Raw genomic sequence first — 26,063 nt, forward strand, 5'->3', positions numbered from 1 at the left:
TCTCGAGTACGTGGTTGTTCTGAGCGGGGAGACCAATAAAACACGGCTGAAGTATGTGTTATTGGCGAGGGCTGGACCAGATGTGCAGGATGGTTTCCAGTCGATTCCGGATGCGGACGAGCAGGAGAGAATGAGGATGCCACAATAGACCCATTCTTGCGACCGGAGCGGAACGAGAATTTAGAAAAGTTCATGCTTAGGGCACGAGAACAGGCATATAAATGCAACTTCGGAAAGTCATCACAGGAGAGTCGGGACATCAGCGTAATCGACAAGATCATATTGTTGGCCCCGACAGATCTGAAAGAGACACCACTCCAAAAGGGGTCCTTAGAACTGGACGAGGTGTTTAAGATGGTTGCGGCTTATCAAGCTGTTAAATTTCCCCAAGACCAAGTGGGCTATAAATAGACAGGGGACAGAAGAAAATCAACCTCAAACCTCGTCTCAGTCATTTGTCATACGATCCAAAAGGCCCGGCCAGAGACAGAGAAAGAAATTATGCAAGTGTAAAGGTCATTTCGCAACGAAATGCAAAACGGCTGGTGCAAAAGGGTCTCCTTTCACTCAGGGTTTGCTCTCCGATAGAACGAAGAACCCTAGTTGCTGCACCAACGAGGTTAAGAAATAAGCCCACTATAGACAATTTTGGATAACTGTAACATTTCGGTAACCGGTACGATCGTTGATCCAAATAAAGAAACTTTCCGAGAGGGACGCGACGTACCGGAAACCAAATGCCCAAAAAACAAGTTTCGCAAATAGAAGTTAATTTCGATGGCTGCCGCCGTGCTGCACCGTGCTGCATCAGCGAGTTAAATGCCGTTCCGGGTGACCCGTTGGCGCGTATTGCTGCGTCAATACAACCCACGGCGCACCAAGTGTTCGGCCAGCTGCGCGTTGCTGCGTCGGCATCGTTGGCAGGCCGGCTTACTGCCCTACTTATTAATAATCAATACACCCTACGGTGCGCCAAGTGTCCGGCTCGTTGTCTTACTTTTAAAAACATAAACAATGGTGACAACCACAAATGTGAAATTTGGGTATATAAACGGTAAGAAATTTTATAATAAATCAGTGTTAACCCGTACTTCGACTTGTCGTTTTATACGTTCACACTCAACTGCCATATCCGAAAAGCTTGAAGCGCCCAGTCCCCCCTTTCGAAGCATAGGCCTCCTCTATACGCAGAGGCAACTAGCTTGAAAGGTAATAGGGATCCAGGGACTTCAGCCATTAGCCGGCAGTAATTAACTTCAGTTTCTCTCCGTTGCTCACCCTAACCAAGCTAGGAGGTCTTCCTTCGCGGGACCTGTTTGGTTAGACGTGAAGTAACAACCCTCCTCAACGCTCATGCAAAGTCCCGGAGGCACACGGTAACCCGCAGAAGGAGGGCAGCAGCAACGTGAGCCAGACGGCCATCGACCGAGGGCTGCCGACGCAGCAACACGCGCCGACCGGACACTTGGCGCACCGTGAGATATGTCGACGCAGCGATACACGCCGACGGGTCATCCGGGAGCACCGTGGAACCTGCTGAAGCAGCACGGTGCAGTTCTAGGGAACCATTAAGGTTGAAAAAAAAATTATCTTTTTTAAAAACCTCGTCCGCTGGACAGACTCATAACTTATTAGAAAAAATAAAATAAAATAATAAATGTCACAGCACGCCGAGTAGAACACTCCCTTGCGTGCTTGACGAAAGATGATGATCGAACGATCGGAACGGTTTGACTGCGTTGCACCTTTCATAAGAATTAAAACATCGCTTTGTCGGCATGTTGATCAGGTCGCGGTTTTAAGAACAAAAAATGTTAAATGTTAAATGTGAATCAAAGTAACTAACACTGCCATGGACCCCAAAAGCGACAAATTAGCTTTAGATATTATGAAGAATAAACTAAAACATAACGGGGAAGATTATGAGAATGATCTTCTTTGGAAGGAGTCCAACATCACCCTCCCTAACAGTTACGAGCAAGCCTTAAGAAGATTGAAGCCACAAGAACGAAAAATGGAAAAAGACAGCTCATTGGCTGTATGTGAGAAGATCAGAGTCCCTTCCTCAGTGGGGCAGGAAACGCGTTCTAGACGTAAACTTCACCAGGGAAAGGCGGCACTATTAGCATACAGACATACTGTAACGCACTGTACTGTAACTGTATAACGCAAATCTACTAGCAAATATAAAAACGCCACGAAGCTTAATTTAAAAACAAAATTTAGCTCTTAATGGCTTATGGTTTTCTTATAAGGAACGCGTTTTAAACACTCTTTTCAATTGCTTATGGATTATATGTTAAAGTGTTGAATAGAAGTGTAAATGGCTAAATCCATGATCGAGGAAACATAACATAACAAAACGTCGAATGGAGTATCATTAAACGATTTGTTGAAAGTGGGTCCAACTATACAGGATACTTCTATGGCAATCCTTATGAGGTGGAGGACGCGACGTATAGCATTGGTAGCTTTGGGATATCTTCCGTTTATGCAGGTAATATACTGCCTCTACGGAGTGAAACAGACATGACCGAAGCTGGTTTAACACCAAGAAAGAAGATGAAGAGCCACACATTTGAAAATTGTTTAGTCCTCTTGCTTAGGTGAAGTAGTTAGAAAAAGGATATCAAAATTATTAGATCAATGCGTGGCCTTCTCTAGTCCACCTGTAAATTATCCTCCCTTCAGTATCATAATCATCTTAGGCTTTTACTTTGCCTCGCACATTCCGGGAAGAACAAGAACATTGATGAAGTGAAGCATGTTAATTAGTTCATCGTCAACGGATGCATCGATGTAGATAGCGCAAAGACACGACATAAAGGATACCCGCACTCTACACGTACGTAGAAGCATCGGTTTGCTTATACCGCGTAAGAGTATTGAGATAGAAAATAAGTAGGAAGAAAGATACCAAACCTGTTATCCTGAATGATCGCTGCGCCTAGGAACACAATCCTGCCGGGGACGAAAAACGCTTCACCTTTTCTTTTCAGAGTGCTCTCATCTACTCCCTAACTTCAGCTTCAGCTACTCGATCGGCTGCTGCCAGCTCGATGATGCACACCGAGGTACTCGAAAACTGTTCAGTAGGTACTCGAAAACTGGAAATATAAATGCGATTTCAGTCAAAGAGTGAATCAGTTGGGGACAAGGTTGAAGGTTCTTACAGCTCGGTGCGTTCTCCTGATCGGCTAGGTAGTGGGCGTTTCTGGTGTCGAGGAGAGATTGTTGTCGGAGGTCGAGAGCGGCCTACACAGGCCAATGCGGGCCGGACCGAGTGGTATGCCCTTCAGTATGCTGACCGCCTGGTCGAGGGTGGCACTCTGCAGGCTGTGCCCGTTGACCGAGACGAGCCGATCGCCCGGGAAGATAAAGTTTGTCGTCTCCGCCGACCCGCCGGGGATCAGCCCCCGTACCACAATGACGGTGCCTTCCGTGTCGAGCGGATCCTGGTAGTCGAGAATGGAGAACCCGAAGCCGCGCTCCGTTTTCTCGATGTCGCAGTACAGCACCTCGTTGGTCCAGAGCGCCAGCCCGGACACCTGCTCGACCGACTTGGAGCGCTGCTGGTCGGTGAGTGTCGCCGTGCTGGACGTGTACAGCGAGCTCTCGGACTGCGCCTTGGTCAGTATGCCTTGCAGACTCTGCAGGCTTTGCAGCCCGCCCGCCAGCAGACTGCGCGCCTCGAACGCTTCCGCGTTACGCGACGTGTTGATCACAGTAGGGGGTGAGCTGCCGCGCGCACAGATCACACGCACCTGCGCCGGCAGCTCCTTCAGGATCTTCACCACCTCGATGTGCTTCAGGCCCTGCAGTCGATGTTCGTTCACCTGCAGCAGCTCGTCGCCCGGCTTCAGCGAGCCGTCTCGTCCGACCGGCCCATCCTCCAGGATCGAGCGAATGTAGTGGTGAGGGCGCACCTCGACGCCGCCCTCCACCTCGACCGTACCCTCCAGGCTGATGCCGAGACCGGCCAGCTTTCGAATGTCGGCGATCACGATCTGACTGTGCGGTACTTCACGCGCCCAGCGTTCCACCACCGGATCGGTGGCCACTTCGCGGCCACGCGGCATCGATCTTGTATCACAGCTTATAGTACCATTGCCACCGCCACCACAACCGGCGTTGTTTACCGTCGTCGGTGTCGGGGCCGTCACCGCAGACGACGCTACCGCCGCCACTGCCGCTGCTATTACCGTACTGTTTTCGTACAGCGCCGGATCGCCACCCTCGCCGTCATCGCCGGACAGCGTCTCCGCGGTACAGTGCTCCAAGGCGAACACGCTCGAGTCGAACGTTGTTCCCGACTCGAGTTCCGGCTCGATGGTGCCGCAATCGTAGCCACCGCACTCGGTTACGATCGAGTCCGCGTCGGACCGTGCCGGACAAATAGATAGCGTTGTCGCCGAGGGCGATTGGACGATCGAGCAGCGCTGGGATTGGCACTGAGATGCACAGTGCGACAGCGTTTGCGAGTACGACGTAACCATCTCACCAAGCTCACCGACGACGTAGTGTCCCCCATCGTTGTCGTGCATTGCTACCGAATGCGAGCTGCCGTTGCTGATGATCCGCTCCTGCGAGCAACCGATCTTTCCGGCGGAGTTCGGGCCGCTCGTGCCATGGCAGGGCATCGCGACCGGTACCGGATCGATGAGCGCTACCTGCAGGTGTTCGTACTTGCGCCCGCGCAGAAACCGCTCGAGTGTAAGCCGCACGGCGATATCGGTGTTGCGTAGGATCTCCACTGCCTGGTGGTTCGTCACGCCGGCCAGCGATCGACTGTCCACGGCCACGATGCGGTCGTTGATCGCTATTTTGCCACTCATCTCCGCCGCGCTGCCTTCGATGATGCTTTTCACAAAAATCCCGGACAGATCCTCTTCCTCACACACGTACCCTGCGACGGTTATGCCGAGGCCGTATACGTTCTTGCGTAGCTCCACTTCGTACGTCTCCGTTTCAGGCGTGTCCGGTGGCCCACCAAGCATCTCACCGTACGGTGACTGGGGCGTACTGGCGGGCTCGATGCTCAGACCATCGTTGATCGTTCCTTTATCGGACGAAGTAATATTACAGCCACCGATCACCGGCTGATGCTTATTGAAGTTGTTCATCACCTGCACCAGCTGACCCGGGGGGATCGTTACGGTGGAGGCGGGCGCCATCATTGTTCCATTGTGCAAACCTTGCTCTACCAGAGTGCCACTGTTGAAGTTGTTGTTCACCGCAACCACCTCGATGTGCGTCGGGCAGAGACCACCGCCACCGCCTGTTCCGCCGCTGCCCGATTCTCCCGCAGCCGCCAGCAGCCCGAGAGTCGTTGGTGCTATCGGCGGCAGCGTTGATTCACCGTTTCCTTCCACCGCTCCCCCGCCATCGCCCCCAACCATGGACTGCAGGAACGCACCGGACGTGTAGCCGGCCGTCTGCAGCAGTGTGCGGTCCAGCTCGTCCGGATCGGTGAGCATTTTGGTTGGAATGATCGGGGCATGACTGGCGATCGCTTGGTAGTCGGGCGAGGTAGGCTCGACCGGGCGGGCAACGATAAGGCGTACCTGCTGGCCCGACTGGCGCAACACCGTCGCAACCTGTTCCGAGCTGAATCCGCGCAGATTAACGTCGCCGATCTGTAGCACATGGTCGCCGCTCTGCAATCGGCCATCGCGTTCCGCAACCGATCCCGGTATCAGTGCCTTAATGACGACGCCCGTGCTCCGGCCACCTACGAGCATAAAGCCGAGCCCGTTGCCATCGTTAATCAGGTCTATTATCTCCACCTGCGACCACTCCGTGCTGAGCACCATCGCTTTTAGCAACCGCTCCACCTGCTGCCACCTCTGTACGTGCGGATGCGGCTCGAATGTCTAACTCTGGCGGGTTTTGTTGCTTCCACTGCTTCTGAACACCAGTCAACGACACCCGATCGGATGCTCATACTTGCAAACCTAACGGTAGAAAAAAAAACAAACCAAAAACTCATTAATAAACTCCAGAGGACAGGCAGGAAGGGGTGGCATAAAATAAATCTAACTAAGCAAATATTGAAGGATCATATTTGCACGATAAAACGCTCTATTGCCGTGTTGAATGAATGGTGAAAAATTAAATCCTCAACACAGTACAACATATTTGCTTATTAATCAAATTATTCATTTGACGTGCTATATTATGAATAGTGATGTATCAGCCACCGGGTACACTGGTCTTGTTCAGCTGTCGTTCCATGTGAATCAGCAAGGTTAAACAGCGAATACAACCGTTAAAACGTTAAACCCCATGTCTGTCCCAAGGAACTGACAATAAACCTTCCTTTCAAGCTGCATCAGCCCCTAGTGGCTAACATAAACGAATGCATGAGTCTCGTTCGCGTCGGTCCGCAGTTCAAGGAAAACAATTTGAAATCATAACTTCAACCGGTTAAATTAACCAGTGTTAAACAAAACTTGAAATGAAATCATATTTAATACCCATTAAAAACTGAACGTAACACATTAACACTTAACACAAAGCACATAGGATACACAATGATCCAGAAGCAGCCAATATCATTTTTAAAACGCACTTCAAAAAGAGCTGTAATAAGCACCCATACCAAAGACATTATTGTGGAAAATATTCTCAAAAAAAGAAAGTGGACAAATATACTAAACAAGAAAAAATACAGCCCTGGGGGACGATAAGGTCACATACGGCATGTTAAGATGTTTAAATACTTAAACACAAAACGAAACGAAACTGCAACAAGTGACTAACACCTTTATCGAGGAAATCGTAAATCTAGAGCTGGCCATTAACGACGAAAACATTAAATACATGCTGGCGAACCCCTGAACTCATCCAACAACACTATGTATGGCTTGGTTCAACTGTCAAGCAATCCAAGAGCAAGTATGAAGAAGGCACCTACTACTAAATGATCGTTTGACGTTTTACTTACCTCCAGTTTTCATAGGAAATTCTGCACTCGATACGGTAGGGTGCTGAAAAAAATAAAGAAACAATAGTATGAATTGTGAAGTATATTTAGAAGATATTTCTTAAGAAGAACAGGAGTTATAGCAAATATCAAATAAATGGCTCATATGCATGCTAAATAAGCACTCGAAATATTCACAAACCACTGATTGGCTCGGATTTCTATACACACATTCTACTGCATTTGGAAACCGAATTTACGACTTATCGCTACTTCAACACGTCGTGAACATAGAGCAGTTGGCATAGAAAAGTTACACAACTAAAACTGCTTATCTTGGGTGATTTGCGTTCTTTGACAGTCCAAAATGACTTTTCCAACATCTAGTGGGCCAAGAGACCCGGAATGAAAAAAAAAAGTTGGCCGTAAGCCTCCAAAACATCCTGTTTTCCAGTACCTATTCCTAGTGCTCCATTGCACCAGCACAGAAGATGCATACCTTGCAAATAACTATATTGTTCGCAGTGCTATTGAATTCTTTTTTTCTTCTTCTAAGAATTAGCACATGGACGACACGGGTTCAGTTCGGCAGCCATTTCTTGAAGAGTTGGCAGCCACAAGAGAAGCACCATGCCACAGCGACGCCATGCGAAACGATATCGAAAAGAATACTAAAACTGCTGGCGCGGCTGTTCGCATCATGAAAACTTTCCACTGTTTTTTTATGCTGATGTTTCTCGTTTTGCACTGGAAGTTGATACTTGATAATAATACCTGATCGCAAAAAAGCAGCAGCAGCAGCACAATGAATCCGAACTGCACGGAGGACAGGTTAATAATGACCTAACCAGTACGGGCAGGACGAACGTGTGCCGAACAGGATTCAACGTGAACACACATGCAAATAAACACGCAATGGCAGAATGCGCGCGTGCGTTCCACTGATTCTCCAGAATACCACAGTTGATCGCACAGTCAAAATTATAATGACAGCTAGCCTGTTCGTTTACATCAGGGTTGCCAAACTCGACGATAGCATGATATTCAAATAGCTCGTTACCGCTGTTGAAACAAATTTCATTAATGGAGTGTTTATTGTATTTCTTCATAATAAAAAAAACCACAATGTCTGAAACATACTTTGTAGTTATCTTTATAAAGGAACTCAAACAAACGAAGCAAATTATTCCACAAAAATATTGCTGCCATCTTCCAGCACCACATACACATTTTGTAAAAGGGCCGTTTTTTATCAAAAGAATGCAAAACAAAACGTTTTCTTAGTGCCATCGCTTCGCATATGGTAGCCTTTGTATTAAATAAATATTTAAACAAATTTCAAGCAGATTTCGGTTTGGCAATTAAAGCGATAAATCCCGATAACCTCAAAATGGGCCATGTTTCAACGTCCAGGTGTTGCTCATTTCTAAAGTACAGGGCAGTGCACACAGGACACTGTGTGTTTAAACAAATTTCGATTAATGCGATAAATCCTGATAATCTCAAAATGGCTGATATTTCAACATCCAGGTGTTGCTCATTTTTGTATTACAGGGTCAATGCAGCCAGGACTTCGTGTCTTTTTTGTTATGTGTTGGGTTAATATAGAGTATGAAGCGACGGAATGTGGAACAAATGATACCGTGTTTTTAACACGCGTTATGATACTCAGTAAAGTATCACAACGAACAGACTTTAACAGAAATATTTTGGGAAAACATGGAATCATTTTAGGTAAAATATATGGAACATGTGTTGTGTAAGGCCTGTTTTTGATTACTACAATATTGCGAAAAACGACCTATGTTCTTGGTACCATCGTTAAACATACGGCAACTTTTATATTGAAAACATTTGTTTAGACAAATTTCGAACGGATAGGGGATGTTTAGCAATTAATGCGATAAACCACGATAATCACAAAATAACCGATGTTTAAACATCCACGTGTTGCTCATTTCTATATTACTGGGTCAATGCACCCAGTACACTTCGTGTGCTTTTTGTTTTGTGCTGAGTCAATATAATGTGAATGCAGCAACGGCATGCAGAAAAATTGATACCGTTTTTTTAACGCACGTTATGATACTCGGTGAAGACTAAAACAGAAATATTTTGGGAAACATAATCGTTCTTACCTTTTTTACGCCGGCTTATCTCTATGCACCGCATGCTGCAAGTTGTTCTCGCGTACTATCGGTTGTCAAACACACTTCACATTGTCACATTGAAAACTGTAGTAAATAATAGCCGAGCCAGTGTACCGATAGAAACGAACGGCAGGAATTGAGTGTACATGAAACAGATAAGAAGCAAGTGATAATGCAAGCGTTTTTGGTGCGAAATTGTCTTACGAAGCGCTCGCTCGTACCTGCACTACCGTCTTTCCGACCGGACGGTTCGGATGCTGGAACATGGACTCCGTCCATAGCACGTACGGTTAGCAGCAGCGACTATGCGCCTATCAACAGCAACTACGGAAACTGTTCTTGCTGGAGTGGCTTTGCAACACCAATACTACCAAGTGCGGCATCAAAGTAATAACTCCGTACACTGGCACTGCGAAGCCCTTTCCACCATTCCAACGAATCGTACTTTCACTTATAGTGGGGCTTTTGTGGGTTTTTTGTTTCGCATTTAGTCATCCCGACAGCTTCCGAAGGTGCAGCCTCCCGACGCCATTGCTCCAGATTAGTCTTCGATCGACCAACATCAGCAGCGCTAGTATTCGGTGGTTTTCGAGGACAAGCACTATCAGCAGGAAAATGGTATGGCTTCAAGAAAACCTATTGCACCGGATTGCGAACATTATCACGTTTTTCCCTTTCGTTTTCTCACAGCTATCAAAGCTTACAGAAGCGCAACGGACGGAGCAGCTGAAGCCGCTGTTCGACAATGGTTGGACCATGGTCAAGGACCGCGACGCGATCTACAAGGAGTACCTGTTTGCTGACTTCAACGAGGCGTTCGGCTTCATGACACGTGTTGCGCTCAAGGCCGATGTGATGAACCACCATCCGGAATGGTTCAATGTGTACAACAAGGTGCAAGTAACGTTGGCCACGCACGATTGTGGCGGATTGAGCGAACGGGATGTAAAGTTGGCCCAGTTTCTCGATACACTGGTCAAATCCGGCAAGTAGCGCGCAAGGATGGGGAAGCTGAACAAGATCTGAGGGCAGCTACAAGTATGGGTCGTAGATGTAAATCAAGAACGCAATAAACTCAACGTACGTTTGCTTCGACCGTAGACCGCTTCTTTTACTTCTTCTCTATGGTAGATGTCAAAAAAATATGTTGAGACTGTCTAATGGATCAACCATATCAGAGTCGAAAATGTATTGTTTCGTTCCGTACTGTAGGGTAAGGTTTTCCAGCATGCAGTAACAGGGCAAAAACGCAGAAATATGTTGGTTCTGTGACATCCGGACTTTTTCGATTCTAGACGTCGATGAATTTGAATAATGGGTTTACTTTTCCAGCACCAACTCTATTGGATAGCAACTGGATGCTGAGTATTCTTGCATTATTTTGTTTATCAGAAATATACTCATTCCATATTGGGAGCGCATATTGGATCAATTTCTCCTACCCACCAAGGGCAGGAGGTCGTGAAGAGCAGGTCTCCTCAGATGATTATATCGAGTACGGGGTTTGTGTTTAAGGCACAAAATATGAATGCAAATAGACAAGAAGAGGGACGGTTACCAAAAATATATCGTACTATGCATTAATTGAACGTAATTTCCGATCGAAAACAAATGCCTGCACCGTTTCATTCCGCTCGTGACAGCCATGACATTTGGCTGGCGATTTGTTGACGTTTTCCTACAGGAAGCAACGCAGTGTGCTTTCAAAACCTTGCTTGATCTCACCTGTCTTTCACCTTGTCGTGCTAGCTGTGTGTAAACGGAATGTTCCTTTTGCAAAAGGTGTTGTCGATCGTGAAGACTTTCCCACAAAAGAAAAGTTGTGCTGGCAGCAGTAGGTGCATGCAGAGTGATTAAAAGATTTCATTGATACTTGATTGGGGGAAGTTTCATTGCAGCGTTTGTTGTGGCGTTTGTTTCCAGGCAAACCCATTCGTTAATTACGCGTTGTTTTGCTGTGTTCCGCTAGCGCATGCGAGTGTGCATGGTGTGTGATAAAACAATAGCAAACTCTGGCCTGTGATACCAGCTACCTGTTTCTTGGCACTGCTTGGGAAGCGAACGACGGGGTTCAAAGAGCATTTCGGATCACGCGCCTAGCGAAGCGCGACCGCAGAGCGTCAGAAGGAGCGGAGTGTGCAGGTGGTGGATGAAGGTTGCGGGTGGGGTCGGTGATTACGTTTTTTTCTTCATTTTCTATCGCCGCGCGATTTCGCTGCCGCGAGTGTTTGTGTCCACGCGCGACCGCGGAACCGGTTGGTGTTGGTCTCAAGGGTTGGGACGGCGCTGACATTTGTACGCGAGGTGTGAACGCCACCGGAGCTTCAACGCCGGGCTCCTGCACAGGTTCGCAACGGTTCGACCGTCCCAGAGGTGCACCAGACAGCTGACGGTGAAGACGACACCGGTGCTAAATGAGCGAGACATCGGAAGCGAGCGTGTAAAAGAGTGTGAGAGAGAGGGAAGAAAAGAAGGAGTGAGAGAGAGAGCAAGCGAGGGAGAGAGAGAAGGAGAGTGTGTGTGTGTGTGCTAACCATCGGCGGAGAAAGCCCCGTCGAGACAAACTCTGGGAAAGGGGGCCGCTGGTGTGCGCCGGAGCAGGGAACCGCAATCAACCGTCTTGGCCAGATGATTGGCAGTAGGCATTGGAAACAGTGAAACATTCCCACCTTCTACCTCCAACGATCAACGACCAGTCAACCGACCTTCCTCCCCTACGGATCATAACGTCGTGATCCGGCCGGAAATTGTGCTCCTCTACATTCCGACCTCGCACCTAGAACCAGGTTTACGCTATGGCGCCCACTCTGAGTAAGCTGCTATCGAACCAGAATGCCGTGGTCGGCATTGCTGGCTGCACCGTGGCCACCTGCATCATACTGTACGGCAAACAGGTTCACAAAAATCGGTAAGTGGCACCGGGCCGACCGGGCCGGGCGGGGAACCAGTTTCCCACCAAGGTCAGGGCAACAGCTCAGTTCGGAACGGCAAAAGCTGCTCGACGCGTAGCTTTTCCGTAACATGGTAATTCAATGTCAGGCAGATTTTCTTTCCGTCGCGAGGCACGTTATAACGTATTTAACGCTTGCGACATTTCCTCAAACAAACGCTCCAAATTATTGGCTTTTGAAATGTAGCTAAAATAGCACATCACGATTAGGTAGGGCGGGAAACATCACCCTCCTTTCCATCGTTAACTTTCGTCGAATTCATTGATCATTTATCGAAATAGATATGTGAATCGTTACGTTCACTAATGCGTCCGTTTCTATTTTTTTTTTCGATCCCCTCGGAATGTAGCAAGCAGCGGCCGGAGGACGAAATACAATATTTCATCAGCGACAAGAAGGAGAAGCGCAGCCCGAAGGCCCACGTCAATGCTGTTTTCTTCAAACAGCTACGCGCACTATTAGGTAAGTTTGGCGCGATTGTATGCGCCCGTGCGTGCGCGCGCGTGTGTGTGTTTGGGGCTGGGCATTGGTGTGCCCATGTCCAATGTCCAATGTGAGGCAGGCCAACTCAACAACAGCGCGCTGTGCCTATCGGGTTTCTAATTGGTGCGCGAGCGCGGAATGAGTTGACATGATTCCGGCTCGCGTTATGCGCAAGAGTTCAGACACCCGAGGTGGCCGAAAAAGTGCGAGCACGCACGGTCCAGCGCGGCACCGGGCGGAAGGGAGGGGAAGGGTGCTGGTAGGCACGGGTTGATCAGGTCACCTTTTCCCCTCCACCCCTTACTCGCACCACGCCTGCCCGATGTTTGTGTGTGTGTGTGTGCAGATAACGGACAAGAGCCCCTCGGTATCGCCAGTCATCCCACCGATGGCAGTCAGCAGGGCAAAGAATCGAGATCGAACACTTCCTGCCAAACTGGGAACTGACTGCGGCTAAATATGATCTCATAACGCACCTGGAAAAGGGGTGCGGGAGCACGATTAGGAATAAAGCTGGAGCTTTTGTTTTGAGATAAGACAAGAAAACGACCAGAAACGAGCAACGAGAGAGCGAATGGGGGAGGTGTTCCTCATCGGGCAACTGGAAGAGTGGCAGCAAGAAGATTACTTACTTCCCATGCCCCCGGACATTGGATGGAGCAAACGGCACTTTTCTTCATACGGCAAGGTTGGGTCGAGGACATTACCCCCGATCAGTGGAAAAATCCACACTATTTTTCCACATACAAAAACAAAAAAACCCCGGGGCGGGTGGCAATTTGCAAACACCGGTGGCAGTAGGACACGGAGAAGCGTCGCTGGCCTACCGGTATGAATAATGCAACCGGCAACCGGCCGTTGCACCAACCTGGACCGAAGGGTCCGGTCGCAAATGTTGTTTAATTAACGATTCCAGAATAGTCGAAGTTAGTCGAAAGGTTAACTGTGATCGGGTACGATTGATTGCGTACCCCCGGGGCTGCTTGCACAAGTCCAATGGAACGGGTTTCTTCTAGTGGCCTAGCGGATGATTCCAATGACAATCTTTTCAAGTGTCTCGGAACAAATCCATGAACGCATCATAGTTCGAATAAGCATGGTTTTCAGATAAAGCAGAACATTTTTATTTGATTCCCATTTTTAGCTAGTTTTTATTATGTTTTCCCAAATCATGGACCGATGATTCGAAGTAGACCAACATTTTGCGTATCTAACCCATGGCCAATTTCGAAATGAAATTTAAACAAATAACCCCGTATCCGCCTACAAACATCCAAAGCCTTCAGTGCCGAACTGCAGCAACACTAGCATCCGACGCTTCGTCGGAAATCATTCTTCGTGACGTTGCGGTCTGGGTCGAATCGAGTTTCTCCAACCTGTGTTTTTTTCCTCGTTTGCACAATCCGGTGATCATTGACGTAAATTCTGCCACCCGAGTGCTGCTCGAGTGGTTATTAGTAGCAAAGGAACGCCCCGCTCAAGAGCATGGCAGCGGATATAAACTGCTCCATCATTGACTTGCGGATGCTTCTTGCCTCCAGTTGCTCGAATGTCAAATGTTACGTAAATCCAAAACCACACACACGCACACAGTTCCCACTGGGGGCATTTTTGTTTAATCGTTCTCGTTCCTCGTTCTTGTCGGAGGTGCCAACAAGTTTACCGTAAAAAAATGAGGATGCTTAGATTGGTAAACAACAAAAGGATGGGCAAATCTTAGCATGTTTTTGCTCGAGTTTGGAGACCTGTTTGAATGACGCTTGAAAGGCAACCGGGCAGTTCGCTATTTACCGGTTGTCGAGCAACGAATGCATGCCGATTTCTGAAGATCGCAGTAAAATGGCTGTGGACGTGGATGTATACCGTGTTCCATATATCATCATACTCTTTTTATTTCAACTTTTACTCCACTTCATATATTTTCTGCATATTTTTCGTACATTGAACGAACGAACTGTTTAAACAAGACTTCAAAAGTCCTGCAACAATCTCAGGCTGTTCAAAATTGAGATTTTGAATATTCAGACACGAAAAAGACGTCTATAACGGGTTTTTTTTTGTAGCATTTTATGAAGACTTATATTGGAAAAATATTGAGGACGGATTATGAGGTGTTTACACAAGATGAAACACTTTTTAAAACACAGCTTATTTGATCCCTAACCGTAAACGGGCAAATTTGACTGATTTTTTAGTAGAGAATGGTTGACCTCACAGTTCACCAGATCTCAATGTAATGATTTATTTTGAGTGGCGATACATGGAATCGAATATAAACAAGCAAAACATGTCCCCTTTGGCCTAGTTTTGTGCCACAAACTTGAGAAAAAATGGCGATCGAAGTGGTGGTTGTCGCAAAAACGGGTTTGAAAACGTTTGATGCAGGTAAACAAATTGGTGTCAGCATTATTTTAAAACAAATGCGGTAATTGATCTATAATAATGTTACTTTCAATTAAGAAAATGGTCAAGAAAACTCAATTTGATATAACGATACGTGTAGATACAAGAACTTATTTTACGCAAAAACAAATCTCATTCCGTCTACCTGCTCTTCAACGTACGCTATGCTGTAGCTTCGTTGTAAATTATTCTCAATCAGCAAACTAATTGCAAAATGTCCACTCGCTAACACGCCGTCTATCTGTTCTCGTTTTCCTCCCTCTTTGTTTTGTCTTATTCAAACGCAACGTCTGGTGTGGACCGCACCGGCATCAACGCCAGGCATCATCATACCGAAGGCATGGAGCGTGGAGAACGGTTTGCTGGCCGTGATTGCACTGTCGCTGATTGCCCGCTCGGTCAGCGATATCTGGATGATACAGAATGCGACGGCGATCGAGAGCACCATCATTACGATGAACAAGCAGCAGTTCCGCTCGTCGCTGGTCAAGTACCTTTCGGCGCTGCCGGCGGTAAGTTCTTTCCCCCCAACACCCAAAGGCGACCGCGAGTGTGCCATAATCGTATGCTCTATTGGCTAATTTGCGACTCGCTCGCCTCTCTCTTTGTTCGCTAGATTGCTGTTGTTAACAATGTGCTAAAGTGGAGCATAGGCGAATTGAAGCTTCGTTTCCGAACGAACCTGTCGCAATATTTATACAACGAGTACCTGAAGTAAGTCCGTCCGTCCGTCCGCGGGTAGTAAGCCCTACCAAAGTAACCGGTGTCTTTTCTCCTCCCTCCGTTTTGCAGAGGATTCACCTACTACAAAATGTCCAACCTGGACAACCGGATAGCGAACGCGGATCAGCTGCTGACGACGGACATCGACAAGTTCTGCGAGAGCGTCACCGACCTGTACTCGAATATCTGCAAACCGCTGCTCGATATCGTGATCTACGTGTACCGGCTGACGACCAACCTCGGCGGCACCACGCCCGGCATCCTGCTGCTGTACCTGTTCTTCTCCGGCGTGTTCCTGACCAACCTGCGCAAGCCGACCGGTCGCCTGACGGTGATGGAGCAGAAGCTGGAGGGCGAGTTCCGCTACGTCAACAGCCGGCTGATCACGAACTCGGAGGAGATCGCCTTCTATCGCGGCAACAACCGCGAGAAGCTCACCATCCTGGCGAGCTTCAGCAAGCTCGTTGGCCACCTGCGCAAGTTCCTCGAGTTCCGCGTCGGGATGGGCATCGTCGACAATATGGTGGCAAAATGTATGATGCGGCTCTTTTGCTGTCACGAGATCGATCCCAAGTACTCATTTGTTTTGCTTCTTTTTAGATATTGCTACTGTCGTTGGGTTCTACGCCGTCTCCCTACCGTTCTTCGAGAAGAACCATCCACTGCTTACTGGTAGTCAGCAGAGTGAACGGTTGAGCGTAAGTAATGCCGACGGTGACGTCCGTTTGACGACAACTATCGTCCGTTTTGACGAAACAAATCGATTTCTGGTAGAAAATAGGAGCATTTGGTTCGCATTTGGGGAAAACAAGCATGGCTTTTACTTGTTTTATAACGGCATCATATCACTATTGCATTAACCCGCGATGAATCCCTATTTAAACATCCAATACGTTTGCTGCAAAACATTATAATTGAGGAAATATTCCACCCATAGCTGTGCAGTGTTGTCTATGGGATGTTTATTGTTACACCCCAGATAGGACCGCATTCTTGCATTTAAAAGATAGTCTTTGTATAAAACCGGTCCAGTATTGGCATGCAAAACATGAGTTAACCAATGTACTTCAACTAGAAGCAAATCATGTTATCTCTGATATATGCATCGCCACTTTCATTTCAACTTAATAACTGTCATATTTAGTTCATTTCTAATTTACAAAATCTACTTCAGATCTAAAGAGCTTTTGTTTTTACCTTTCTTAATGTTGTGTCACTTGAAAAAAAAAGGTTTGCAACCCTTACGTACTTCGCTAGTTTTGGACGATGTTAAATCGATGAAATCGAAGCGTGTTTCAAAAACAATATTTGAGGGTATTATAATTGGGAGCGCGGAAACGATACACTTCTCGACACTGCCCCATACAAAAGGTAAACAGCACTTTGAAAAAAGCGAAAAAATGGCTGGCCGTCTCGACTAGTGTTGTGTAGTGAGCAGATGAGCTACCTGAGCCGCTCTGCTCACCTCACTGAGCAGAGAGCTACCTCTCTGAAACAAAAACTGAGGTGGCTCACCAACTGAGCTTGCTCACCTACTGAGGTGGCTCACCTACTGAGGTGGCTCACCTACTGAGGTGGCTCACCTACTGAGGTGGCTCACCTACTGGTGGCTCACCTACTGGTGGCTCATCAGTTGTGCGGTGGCTCAGTAAACTCAGTTGTGCTGGTGGCTCAGCAAACTCAATTGTGCGGTGGCTCATCAAACTCAATTGTACTGGTGGCTCTTCAAACTCATTTGTACCGGTGGCTCAGTAAACACAGTATGTTTTATGTCCATGAACCGACAATTGAGTAACATTGTAAAACTGATAAGTTAGATTCAAACATGTTCGTTTAATGCGGTTGGTAACACGTTAACCGCCATGTCAGTCCCTGAGGACTGACCGTTTCCGTTGGGTGAAGTTTTCGTTCACGCCACGTAGGTCCCTTGGGACTGACAAATCTATAAGTCGTGGCGGTCGATCAGTGTCGGTCCGTCAGTGTCGGTCCGCCAGTGTCGGTCTGCCAGTGTCGGTCTTAGGCAAAGTTGAAGGGTAAGACTTTCCCCTTCGTGTCCTCCTTCTTGTCTCTCCTTAGTTTTTGCAGGCCGTTTGCTCTGAGCGAGGCGCGGATATCGCGGCGCGTTTGGGTTATGTTTCTTTTATTTTTATTCTCTTTGTCGCACTTGTACGGATTGCATGCGCGTATGTGTGATTGTGCATGGGTCTATTGGACCCGTTAGTTTTTTTGGGTTATGTTTTTTTTTGTTTTTATTCTCTTCGTCGCACTGGTACGCATTGCGTGCGCGTATGTGTGATTGTTTACGGGTTTATTGGAACATTTGTACCAGCTTTGTTTCTATAAACTGCTGTTACTTTTTCGTCTGGTTTGCGTTTGAAGCTTATTCGTGTTATTGCTATTTTTTAATATATTTGTGCAGCAGAAGCATGTAGCGGAAAGCATGACAGTAAAAATAAGTATGTTTTATATTAATGATTTGGCTCTAATTAACGTCGCTACACATCTGTACGGATTTTTACGAAAAATAATCAATAAGGTCCGAGGCATGTAAAAATACACTGGGCCCAAAGTTAATCCGGACGCTAAAAAATGAGCATGCGTCCGACTTTGTCCTCGATTTTAGAGTACTTAGAACTGATAATAATGATGTTTGTTCATTGCATCTTCTTGGTGCACCTTGCTACGAAGTACGTGCAAAAAAAGGTTTAAAAAATCCTCCAAAAGCGGCACTATAAACAATAGAGTGGAAAAGGTCAGAATGTTGACGGCCAAACGTAAAGTCGGATAGTTTGATTTCATCGTATTTTTGTTAGCTAAAGTGGTATGTAAGTAAGGTTCGATTCATGATATTTGTTATCATCGATTCAGACAACTCTTGCGCATCGTTAGAAGCTTCCGGATGATTCGATTTCGATTATTGAAGTTTTCGTTGAAATATGCGTCACACAACTTTGCTGGAACGAAAAATCATCATTTATCTATCATAACGAATCTATCATAACTATCATGGAAAAAGTTTTCAAACATATGGAATTAGCCTTACATTAGCAAACTATCAGTTTTAGACATCATTAAATAGTATAAAACTTCAAAAAGTATCGCAAAATCTCCGAAGAACTGCTCTTTTTTTGTGCTGCTAATCTGATCCAATCAAAAACAACAACTTTTACACAATAAATTCAATTGAAGGAGAAAAAACCTACATTCCGAATTACAAACAATTCCATTCACAAGCAGATCAAATCAACAAGCAAGTCGACAAAATGCTGAAAGACAACATTGTAGAACATTCTGTCTCAGTATACAACTCACCAATTCTTAAGGTACCGAAGAAATCAGATGAAGGAAACAAAAAATTGAAATAAGTTGTAGATTTTCGACAGTTAAACAAGAAAATCGTGACTGACAAATTTCCATTATGAAGGCTTAACAGAATTTTAGATCAATTAGGAAGAGCCAAGTACTTCAGTATTTTAGACTTTATGTCAGGCTTCCATCAGATCTCTCTCGACAAAGACTCGCGAAGATATACAGCGTTCTCAACTCCTTCAGGCTATTACCAATTCACAAGAATGCCATTTGGACGAAACATTAGCCCCAACAGCTTCCAAAGAATGATGGCAATACCCATGGCCGATTTATAGAAACAAAGCTGGTACAAACGTTCCAATAAACCCGTAAACAATCACACATACGCGCACGCAATGCGTACCAGTGCGACGAAGAGAATAAAAACAAAAAAAAACATAACCCAAAAAAACTAACGGGTCCAATAGACCCATGCACAATCACACATACGCGCATGCAATCCGTACAAGTGCGACAAAGAGAATAAAAATAAAAGAAACATAACCCAAACGCGCCGCGATATCCGCGCCTCGCTCAGAGCAAACGGTCTACAAAAACTAAGGAGAGACAAGAAGGAGGACACGAAGGGGAAAGTCTTACCCTTCAACTTTGCCTAAGACCGACACTGGCGGACCGACACTGGCGGACCGACACTGGCGGACCGACACTGGCGGACCGACACTGGCGGACCGACACTGGCGGACCGACACTGGCGGACCGACACTGGCGGACCGACACTGGCGGACCGACACTGGCGGACCGACACTGGCGGACCGACACTGGCGGACCGACACTGGCGGGCCGACACTGATCGACCGCCACGACTCATAGATTTGTCAGTCCCAAGGAACCTACGTGGCGTGAACGAAAACTTCACCCAACGGAAACGGTCAGTCCCCAAGGACTGACATGGCGGTTAACGTGTTACCAACCGCATTAAACGAACATGTTTGACCATCTAACTTATCAGTTTTACAATGTTACTCAATTGTCGGTTCATGGACATAAAACATACTGTGTTTACTGAGCCACCGGTACAAATGAGTTTGAAGAGCCACCAGTACAATTGAGTTTGATGAGCCACCGCACAATTGAGTTTGCTGAGCCACCAGCACAACTGAGTTTACTGAGCCACCGCACAACTGAGTTTGATGAGCCACCAGTAGGTGAGCCACCTCAGTAGGTGAGCCACCTCAGTAGGTGAGCCACCTCAATAGGTGAGCCACCTCAGTTGGTGAGCCACCTCAGTAACAACAGCTCAGCTCAGTAGCAAGCTGAGCAGCTGAGCTAGGTGGCTCGCTCTGCTCATCTAATTGAGCGAGCAGGCTCTGCTCTGCTCAATGAAAAGAGCTACTTGACACAACACTAGTCTCGACGATCCAAAACGACGCCACCTACGTGTCGAGACGATGCGCGGAAACGAAACGACGCGGCTAGCCATTTTTTCGCTTTTTTCAAAGGTGTTGTTTACCTTTTGTATGGGGCAGTGTCGAGAAGTGTATCGTTTCCGCGCTCCCAATTATAATACCCTCAATTATCTTTTTCCTTATGCTGTTCACAAAGCAAGCTTACAACAGTGCCTGTAAGAATACGTTAACTGCCTACTGTAGGTTAATAACTTAATGTTCGATTGGCAATAGCCACGCAGCATTGTTCGTAAAAAAACTAGTTTTGTTTTGGTTTTCTCAATGCATACAATTTTAACTTGTTTGGGTATATTGTACTAAGGAATTCACAGTCATCTTAGCTTATATTTATTTTAAAGATCCTTATTGAAGGGTCGATAATATTTTTCGAAGATATATTAGTTTTAACATTTCTCTTCTTTCGATTTTCACCTTAAGGTGGCCATAATAATTTACTATTGTTTATTGCATTACAGCGCTACTATACATTCGGCCGCATGCTGGTGAAGCTGGCGGAAGCTATTGGACGGTTGGTGCTGGCGGGACGCGAGATGTCCCGCTTGGCCGGGTTCACGGCACGCATGACCGAGCTGACGGTGGTCCTGAAGGATCTTAACTCGGGCCGTTACGAGCGCACGATGGTGAGCAACTCGGCCATCGCCGACGCCGGTGACATCGGGCCGGGCCGGGGTCTGCTCAAGTTCCAAGATAATCTGATCAAGTTCGAGCACGTACCGCTGGTAACGCCGAACGGGGACGTCCTGGTAAAGGACCTCACGTTCGAGGTGAAGTCTGGTATGAATGTGCTCGTGTGCGGACCGAACGGTTGCGGCAAGAGCAGCCTATTCCGCATCCTCGGCGAACTTTGGCCGACCTGGGGCGGCAAGGTGACGAAACCGCCGGCCGGCAAACTCTTCTACATTCCACAGCGTCCTTACATGACGCTTGGTTCGCTGCGAGATCAGGTACTTATGGTTAACCGATGGTTGATGGTTAAAACAAATTGTGAACGTTGTTGTTTTCGCCTCAGATCATCTACCCGCACACGCACCAGGAGATGAAGCGCCGCGGCAAGACGGATGCGGACCTGCTGAACTATCTCGATCTGGTGCAGCTTACCTATCTGCAGGTGCGCGAGAAGGGCCTGGATGCGATCGAGGACTGGATCGATGTGCTGTCCGGGGGTGAAAAGCAGCGCATTGCGATGGCACGACTGTTCTACCACAATCCGCAGTTTGCGATCCTGGACGAGTGCACGTCGGCGGTCTCGGTGGACGTCGAGGGCAGCATGTACGAGTACTGCCGCCAGGTTGGCATCACGTTGTTTACCGTCTCGCACCGAAAGTCGCTGTGGACGCACCACGACTACTACCTCAAGTTCGACGGCCACGGTGCGTACGAGTTCGCACCGATCGACGGTACGCAGGACCAGTTCGGCTCTTAAAACCGCAGCAGGCAGCGCGGTATGGTCCGGCTACTCCTTTCCCCGTTTGACATTAATTTACTACGGATGCATCGTCATAAAAGAAGGGATGTTAGCGGATCCGATTAGCTATGTTACCGTTCGCACACGCCTGAATCGTTGGTGACGATTCGAGCGCATAGGTTTTGTTTATTTTTTACCGTTTTAGCATTAAGTAGGTTTGGTGGTTACAACGCTATTTAACAAAACAACGATGTCTATCGCAAAGGGCGCACTTGCGTACGCCACCTATAGCGGGTCGCCTTTGCTCTTTATTTTAAACTTCATTCACTGTTTTCGGCTACTATAGCTGCAGCAGACGGGCGGAAGCGTGTTAGTTGTCTTCGGTTGTCAGATTTTTACGGGTGCAGGAAACCTTATATTTTTTTATATATAATTGAGCATGTTTAGAGTGCATCGTGGTGCCGAGAAGGGTAAGCGATGATGCAACGGTTCCGTTAGTGTTTTAGAAAACAGAAAATTTAATTTGAGCTTGATTTTCTATTTGTTGCTGACGAACATACACGTCGTTGCTGGAAACCATAAGCGAATGAAATGGGAAGTATGGCGACAAATGCTAACGCAGCTCGTCACAAACAGCTAAAAGTGTATGTACAAGTTTATTTAACCATCACCTCATTCGTGCTGTTCCTTCGAACCGCAACCACCACAATTGTCTGTACTTCGCTTCCCCTGCGCAAAAGTGACAACACAATATAAATATATAGAAAGAAAAACCAACAGCTTGAACACAAATCAATTGATTGCTTCGAACTTGTTTGTTTGTCATCATGCAGTGTGCAAAATTACCTTTGTCTCTAGTGTGGATTATTCACTACATCGGGAAAATTCCATACACTTTCTTGTCCTTGGAATTGTTACATAAGGGAATGTTGGTCGTTTTCACGTATCATGATGACAAAACCCGCACATAGCAAAAGTAAATGATTCTATCAAGCTGCAAGGCGTTTCACGGTTCTCGATTTGTTTGCGGTTTAGATGTTGAGTACATTAAATACATCATTAGATAGTAAATGTGCCTGTATCATTATCTTTGCTGTTATGAATACTGCTGAATGTGTTATGAACTCTGTGCACCTGAATAATGCATATGTTCAACTACATTTTTTTTACCATAGTGACAATATTACAAATTAGTTAGATAATGATTGTTTTTTGGAGACAGTTTAAAAGCTAACTTTATAAAGTTTAAAAAAGAAACATCACATCAAACCATGTACTATTTTGAATGCTAAATATTTTATCGCATTTTACCCTAGTTTGGTGAACTATTCAAATAGCATGATGAACTATTCAAGTATTTTGACATAGTATAACAATTAACAGAATTATAATTTAATGTAACCGTGCACTTCATAGGTGATGTGGATTTTTTTTTTTCAAGCGCATCGTGGTTAGAAATGCTATTTGAAAGTTGATTATGAGGTACAAAACACCAATGCAATCGTTCCTGCTTCAGCGTTATCTTGTTCGCTGCATCGCTACGAGAGAATTCAAATTACAATTAAAAAGATGCACTGTCATGTTGACGGCACGCTTTGCTTTCGATACTAATATGTGTAGTAGATAAGATAAATGTTTACTCTTTTATCTATCTTCAACAGAGAACGCCACCGGCAGCACGGACCTGTTGAATAGTTGCTCAAGCTTTAATTGTTTCAAGCAACGTCGGATGAATCCGGTTAAAAAAGTCTCACGGTCCGTTGACATCATCGAATAATTTAAAATAGATCTCTCTAGTCAATCATCGTGCGTGACGGGTTAGTGATAAGCTAGGCTTGGCTTTCTGCATTTGTGTGCACGGAAATATCGCGGGTTCGGTCGAATATCCAAAGGACTTTACGCTCCTTGCGACACGCCAACTCGGGCAGTGTAAACGGAAAGGCTAGGGGGGCATGATTGGACCGCGTTTCGGCGATAAGCTGTTATCTATTCGGCGTACAGGTTAAATCGATTCCACCTCGGCTGGGAGCGCGTAGTACGTTCGCCGGTCGTCGTTCCGTTCGGAAGTGCGTTTTGGAGGTTGTGTTCTTTTTCATTCAAGTGTTTGGAAGCTCAAGATGGTTGTCGGTCGCAAGTGGGTCTACGTGAAGCCGTTCGATGGGTTGCCGAAGGATGAGAACTTTCGGCTCGAGGAGGAAGTGTTCTCGGACGAGCTGAAGGAGAATGGTAGGTGGTTTGGCGCTCGAAGCCTCTGCGTGTGTTTGGGGCTTTGTGCTAATGGTTTTCGTTTGGGTATTTCAGAGTTTCTCACCGAAGCCGAGTTCCTCAGCGTCGACCCGTACATGCGGCCGTACATGGCCTCGTACCCGGTCGGGACGACGATGATCGGCGGACAGGTGGCGAAGGTGACGGCCAGCCGGCACCCGAACTTCCCGGTTGGTGCGTATGTGTTTGGCAACTTTGGCTGGCGGACGCACTGCCTCGTTGACCCGCGGAAACTGCCCGCCGAAAGCCAACCGTACGTGCTGCCGTCGTTCGGGCGCCATCCGCGCTCGCTCGCTGTCGGCGTGCTGGGCATGCCGGGCAACACGGCCTACTTTGGCTTCCTGGAGCTGTGCCAGCCGAAGGAGGGTGAAACGGTGGTGGTGAGCGGGGCGGCCGGTGCCGTCGGTAGCATCGTTGGGCAGATAGCGAAGCTGAAGGGCTGCACGGTGGTCGGTGTGGCCGGTACGGACGAGAAGTGTGCCTGGTTGCGGCAGCTCGGTTTCGACGCCACGATCAACTACCGTGCGGTGGGCGAGAGCGGGTTTGCCGAGGCACTGAAGAAGGCCGCACCGAAGGGCATCGACTGCTACTTCGATAACGTCGGTGGCTACATCTCGGCCGCGGTGCTGTTGCAGATGAACCTGTACGGGCGCATCTCGGTGTGCGGCACCATCTCCAACTACAACGATGGGCGGGTGAAGGTGTCGGATCCGCAGCGCGAGTACGTGTTCAAGCAGCTGCGCCAGGAGGGCTTCCTCGTGACGCGGTGGCACAAGCGCTGGATGGAGGGCATCGAGGCCAACCTGCGGTGGATCGAGGAGGGCAAGCTCACCTATCAGGAGACCGTGACCGAGGGCTTCGAGCGTATGCCGGAGGCGTTCGTCAGCATGCTAACCGGTGGCAATACCGGCAAGGCGGTGGTCAAGCTGTGATACGGGTTTCGCTCGAAGGAATAAACACGATCAAACGGTTCGTTGTAATTGGATGTTTTATTTATGATAAAAACCGATATACATTTCGCCAGCGGTTGTTAACCGTTCCCCTACGATCCACGGTAGGTCGAGTAGCCGAACGGGTTCAGCAGCAGCGGGATGTGGTAGTGCTGGGTGGGATCGGCAACGGCAAACACAACCTACGAGCAAGTAAGAGACAATGGCGTTTCGTAAGGCTTGTCACTGTCCGATAACACACAACCATCGAACACTTACCTCGATGAACGGGTACAAACTTTCGACACTCCGGCTGCGGAAGTAGCTACCCACCTCGAAGTGCAGCTTGTACACACCCGTCTGTAGCCCGGGTTGTGGCCCGTCGGTGGCGAAGAACTCCCGGAACCGACCATCGCCGTCCGTGATGCCGGCCCCGATCTTGGTCCACGCTTGGCCGCCCGCTTGCTGGCGGTACAGCGTGATGGGCACCTCCGGTGCCGGCTTACCGCGGCTCGTGTCGAGGATGTGCGTCGAGAGGTTCTGCATCGTACTGTCGCTGCCAGCGCTGATCTTGACAGCTGAAGCTGCAGCTGCCTGCGCGACCGAACCGGACCGAGCGATAAGCAGCTCCAGCAGGACCAGCACTGCTGCTAGCAGTCGTAGCGGATGACGTGTGCGAACGATTGGGCGAATCATCCTATCGCTGGACAAGCGAAGACGGGACAAAAGAAACAAACAACAACAACCGCAGCCTCCGTGGAGGAGCAACAAAGTGAACCCTCGGATGGTTTTGGTCGGTGCTTCTGCTGTTTTTATTGTGCTCGTACATATTGCGCGGCTTCAACATCGAGGGCCCACCCGTCATTAGTGCATGCTGATTACCTTGCCTGCCTCATCTAGCGCCCTCTTCTCCCGCCGGTGAATGTCTCAGCCATCGTGACGTGGTTATCACATTGATACCGATTGCCTGATACGATTCGAATTTCAGACCTGGTGCCTAGCCTATGATGTCATTTACGCTTGCGCTAAGAATCTCGCTCGATAACGCGCTTCT

General features: G+C 47.6%; 5 protein-coding genes across 5 annotated transcripts; 3 read left to right on the forward strand and 2 right to left on the reverse strand.

Moving 5' to 3' along the window:
- Positions 1-1,809: 1,809 nt before the first annotated feature.
- LOC131268681 (patj homolog) lies at positions 1,810-9,433 on the reverse strand. The gene is made up of 5 exons (XM_058270933.1): positions 9,297-9,433; positions 9,064-9,159; positions 6,947-6,989; positions 3,174-5,954; positions 1,810-3,107 (listed from the first exon to the last, which is right to left on the reverse strand). Exon 4 carries the CDS (start codon positions 5,811-5,813, stop codon positions 3,198-3,200), a length of 2,616 nt encoding a protein of 871 aa, XP_058126916.1. The 5' UTR covers positions 5,814-5,954; positions 6,947-6,989; positions 9,064-9,159; positions 9,297-9,433; the 3' UTR covers positions 1,810-3,107; positions 3,174-3,197.
- Positions 9,214-10,175, forward strand: LOC131268682 (putative pterin-4-alpha-carbinolamine dehydratase). Its single transcript, XM_058270935.1, has 3 exons — positions 9,214-9,462; positions 9,567-9,693; positions 9,766-10,175. The coding sequence occupies exons 1-3, from the start codon at positions 9,248-9,250 to the stop codon at positions 10,066-10,068; spliced, it is 645 nt and encodes a 214-aa protein (XP_058126918.1). The 5' UTR covers positions 9,214-9,247; the 3' UTR covers positions 10,069-10,175.
- A 684-nt stretch (positions 10,176-10,859) lies between these two features.
- Positions 10,860-22,105, forward strand: LOC131269579 (ATP-binding cassette sub-family D member 3). The gene is made up of 8 exons (XM_058272025.1): positions 10,860-11,983; positions 12,376-12,488; positions 15,234-15,424; positions 15,529-15,626; positions 15,705-16,168; positions 16,236-16,333; positions 20,866-21,354; positions 21,420-22,105. The coding sequence occupies exons 1-8, from the start codon at positions 11,871-11,873 to the stop codon at positions 21,831-21,833; spliced, it is 1,980 nt and encodes a 659-aa protein (XP_058128008.1). The 5' UTR covers positions 10,860-11,870; the 3' UTR covers positions 21,834-22,105.
- A 1,716-nt stretch (positions 22,106-23,821) lies between these two features.
- On the forward strand, positions 23,822-25,060 carry LOC131269555 (prostaglandin reductase 1-like). The gene is made up of 2 exons (XM_058271981.1): positions 23,822-24,041; positions 24,117-25,060. The coding sequence occupies exons 1-2, from the start codon at positions 23,933-23,935 to the stop codon at positions 25,010-25,012; spliced, it is 1,005 nt and encodes a 334-aa protein (XP_058127964.1). The 5' UTR covers positions 23,822-23,932; the 3' UTR covers positions 25,013-25,060.
- LOC131269556 (5-hydroxyisourate hydrolase) lies at positions 25,052-25,763 on the reverse strand. Its single transcript, XM_058271982.1, has 2 exons — positions 25,289-25,763; positions 25,052-25,212 (listed from the first exon to the last, which is right to left on the reverse strand). Exons 1-2 carry the CDS (start codon positions 25,703-25,705, stop codon positions 25,123-25,125), a joined length of 507 nt encoding a protein of 168 aa, XP_058127965.1. The 5' UTR covers positions 25,706-25,763; the 3' UTR covers positions 25,052-25,122.
- Between the last annotated feature and the right edge of the window lie 300 nt (positions 25,764-26,063).

The sequence above is a fragment of the Anopheles coustani genome, chromosome X (genome assembly GCF_943734705.1).
Source record: "Anopheles coustani chromosome X, idAnoCousDA_361_x.2, whole genome shotgun sequence".
In the NCBI taxonomy this organism is placed as follows: domain Eukaryota; kingdom Metazoa; phylum Arthropoda; class Insecta; order Diptera; family Culicidae; genus Anopheles; species Anopheles coustani.

What these genes read in the sequence shown, in the direction of transcription:
- LOC131268682 (XM_058270935.1), top strand. Translation starts at nt 9,248, where the DNA reads ATGCAAGCGTTTTTGGTGCGAAATTGTCTTACGAAGCGCTCGCTCGTA. An exon ending in CTACCAAGTGCGGCATCAAA is followed by an intron (nt 9,463 to 9,566) that starts GTAATAACTCCG and finishes TTTCGCATTTAG; the next exon opens with TCATCCCGACAGCTTCCGAA. An exon ending in GCACTATCAGCAGGAAAATG is followed by an intron (nt 9,694 to 9,765) that starts GTATGGCTTCAA and finishes GTTTTCTCACAG; the next exon opens with CTATCAAAGCTTACAGAAGC.
- LOC131268681 (XM_058270933.1), bottom strand. Translation starts at nt 5,813, where the DNA reads ATGGTGCTCAGCACGGAGTGGTCGCAGGTGGAGATAATAGACCTGATT.
- LOC131269555 (XM_058271981.1), top strand. Translation starts at nt 23,933, where the DNA reads ATGGTTGTCGGTCGCAAGTGGGTCTACGTGAAGCCGTTCGATGGGTTG. An exon ending in GGACGAGCTGAAGGAGAATG is followed by an intron (nt 24,042 to 24,116) that starts GTAGGTGGTTTG and finishes TGGGTATTTCAG; the next exon opens with AGTTTCTCACCGAAGCCGAG.
- LOC131269556 (XM_058271982.1), bottom strand. Translation starts at nt 25,705, where the DNA reads ATGATTCGCCCAATCGTTCGCACACGTCATCCGCTACGACTGCTAGCA. An exon ending in GTTTGTACCCGTTCATCGAG is followed by an intron (nt 25,213 to 25,288) that starts GTAAGTGTTCGA and finishes ACTTGCTCGTAG; the next exon opens with GTTGTGTTTGCCGTTGCCGA.
- LOC131269579 (XM_058272025.1), top strand. Translation starts at nt 11,871, where the DNA reads ATGGCGCCCACTCTGAGTAAGCTGCTATCGAACCAGAATGCCGTGGTC. An exon ending in CGACAATATGGTGGCAAAAT is followed by an intron (nt 16,169 to 16,235) that starts GTATGATGCGGC and finishes GCTTCTTTTTAG; the next exon opens with ATATTGCTACTGTCGTTGGG. An exon ending in TTGGTTCGCTGCGAGATCAG is followed by an intron (nt 21,355 to 21,419) that starts GTACTTATGGTT and finishes TTTTCGCCTCAG; the next exon opens with ATCATCTACCCGCACACGCA.